The 1,685-nt window shown below is 34.8% G+C and overlaps 1 protein-coding gene across 1 annotated transcript; it reads left to right on the forward strand.

The window, feature by feature from the left end:
• Window positions 1-561: 561 nt before the first annotated feature.
• LOTGIDRAFT_68534 (hypothetical protein) lies at window positions 562-1,020 on the forward strand (the record flags this gene model as incomplete). Its single annotated transcript, XM_009051471.1, has 1 exon — window positions 562-1,020. A coding segment is annotated over one exon (459 nt), but the record flags the coding sequence as incomplete, so codon positions are not given.
• Between the last annotated feature and the right edge of the window lie 665 nt (window positions 1,021-1,685).

Below are 1,685 nucleotides of genomic sequence, written 5' to 3' on the forward strand. Positions count from 1 at the left end.
TGTTAAGAACTAACGTTAAGTTGCATTAATTGTTGCGTGCGTAGCGTTCCTGTTTCGTTTAAATTGGTCACAGGCGTTCGCAAAAAATTGAACTTGCGTGATCACATGCGTGGTACTATACGACAAACTAGCTTAGCTGAACAATTCCCTTTCCAAAGACCAAGTTAAGATTGACCTCCGAAAATGGCGAACCACGTGTTTTAAGACGAGTGAGTATACTATAATCTTGGTTTCATGAGATTACGTTATCTTGAATCATAAAATGTATGTTTAAGTATACCATTTTTCTTAAAAAATTTTAAGATATAGGTTAGCTGCTGAACAGTGTTTATTTAGAGTGCGTTATGAGATTTATTCAACCATGGCGTCACATCCATGACTCGTTTATTAACAAAGCATCTAAGCACTTGATATTATGATTTTACTTTACCAGTTGATAACAAATTTAATTGCATAGTGAATTTGGTGGAATTTGTTGGAATATAATCGCTGTACGTTTCCATTGATATGGAGTCTAAAAATAGCTCAGAAGCAGACGAGAACGGTGTCCAAGATGGCGTCAAAGTTTATAAAAGACGCTGGCTAATGTTAGGATTATTTAGTGTCTATTCGTTTATCAACGGATATCAATGGATACATTTAAGCATCATAGGAAATATAATAGAGAGGTATTATAATGAAAGTTTACCGTCTGATGAATTCCATCGTCAGACTACAATTGACTGGTTAGCTACATCTTATCTAGCTATTTATGTTCCTTTGATAATACCTGGAATATGGTTATTAAATAAATATGGTTTAAAAGTGAATATATTACTCGGAGCTGTTATTAATGCTCTTGGAGCCTGGATTAAATGTATTGGACTGGCTCCCGACAGATTTTATCTTGTTATGATTGGACAATGGTTCTGTGCTATTTGTGATGCTTTCGTTGTCAGTTTTCCACCATTTTTATCTGCTGTATGGTTTGGACCAAATGAACTATCCACTGCCACTGCTATCGGGGTTTTTGGAAACCAGGTAATTGTTTTGTTATGTTATATATTTGTAAGAATATACCTTATTATTTTATACCCCATTCATTCGATATTCATATTCGCTTGAAAGATTGTATTTATGAGTAAATAAAGGTGGTAGTAAACATCTAACATCGATCACGTGATGAGAAGCCCAGGACTTCTGGCCCCACAGGTTCCTCGGACTTAATATGCAGATGGAATATCGGCTGGTTTAAGGCCAGACGAAAACAAGGCGAGTCGTTAATACAATTTTCAAACACGAATAATTATAGACACACATGGCTAGGAAGGTTAACATTTCGACGAAAGGTTGTGCAATATATTACTGATTAGTTTTTGCTGAGCGGTTGCCCTTAAAATGTTGAATCATGGTCTTTAGAGACAAGGGTAATGAAAAAGATCAAGTACATGTTGCCAAATTCCAAAGAAGAAAATACAAATAAAACCTCTTGACAAAAACTTTTATCTTTTTATCAAAAGGAGTACCATATGTACCATTAAGTAATAAAATGATCATGATACCGTATTGTATTCGACTCTTCACAGAGTTGACCTTGTCGTTATCGTGACCGTAATAATTGTCTAGGTTTTCTCTTACGTTTTATTGTGTGCTCCATTTCTTTTTAGGTGAAAATAACTTTGTGTTATTTTGAGCAAGATTTGAAT

Source organism: Lottia gigantea (genome assembly GCF_000327385.1).
Source record: "Lottia gigantea unplaced genomic scaffold LOTGIsca_1686, whole genome shotgun sequence".
Taxonomy (NCBI): Eukaryota; Metazoa; Mollusca; class Gastropoda; family Lottiidae; genus Lottia; species Lottia gigantea.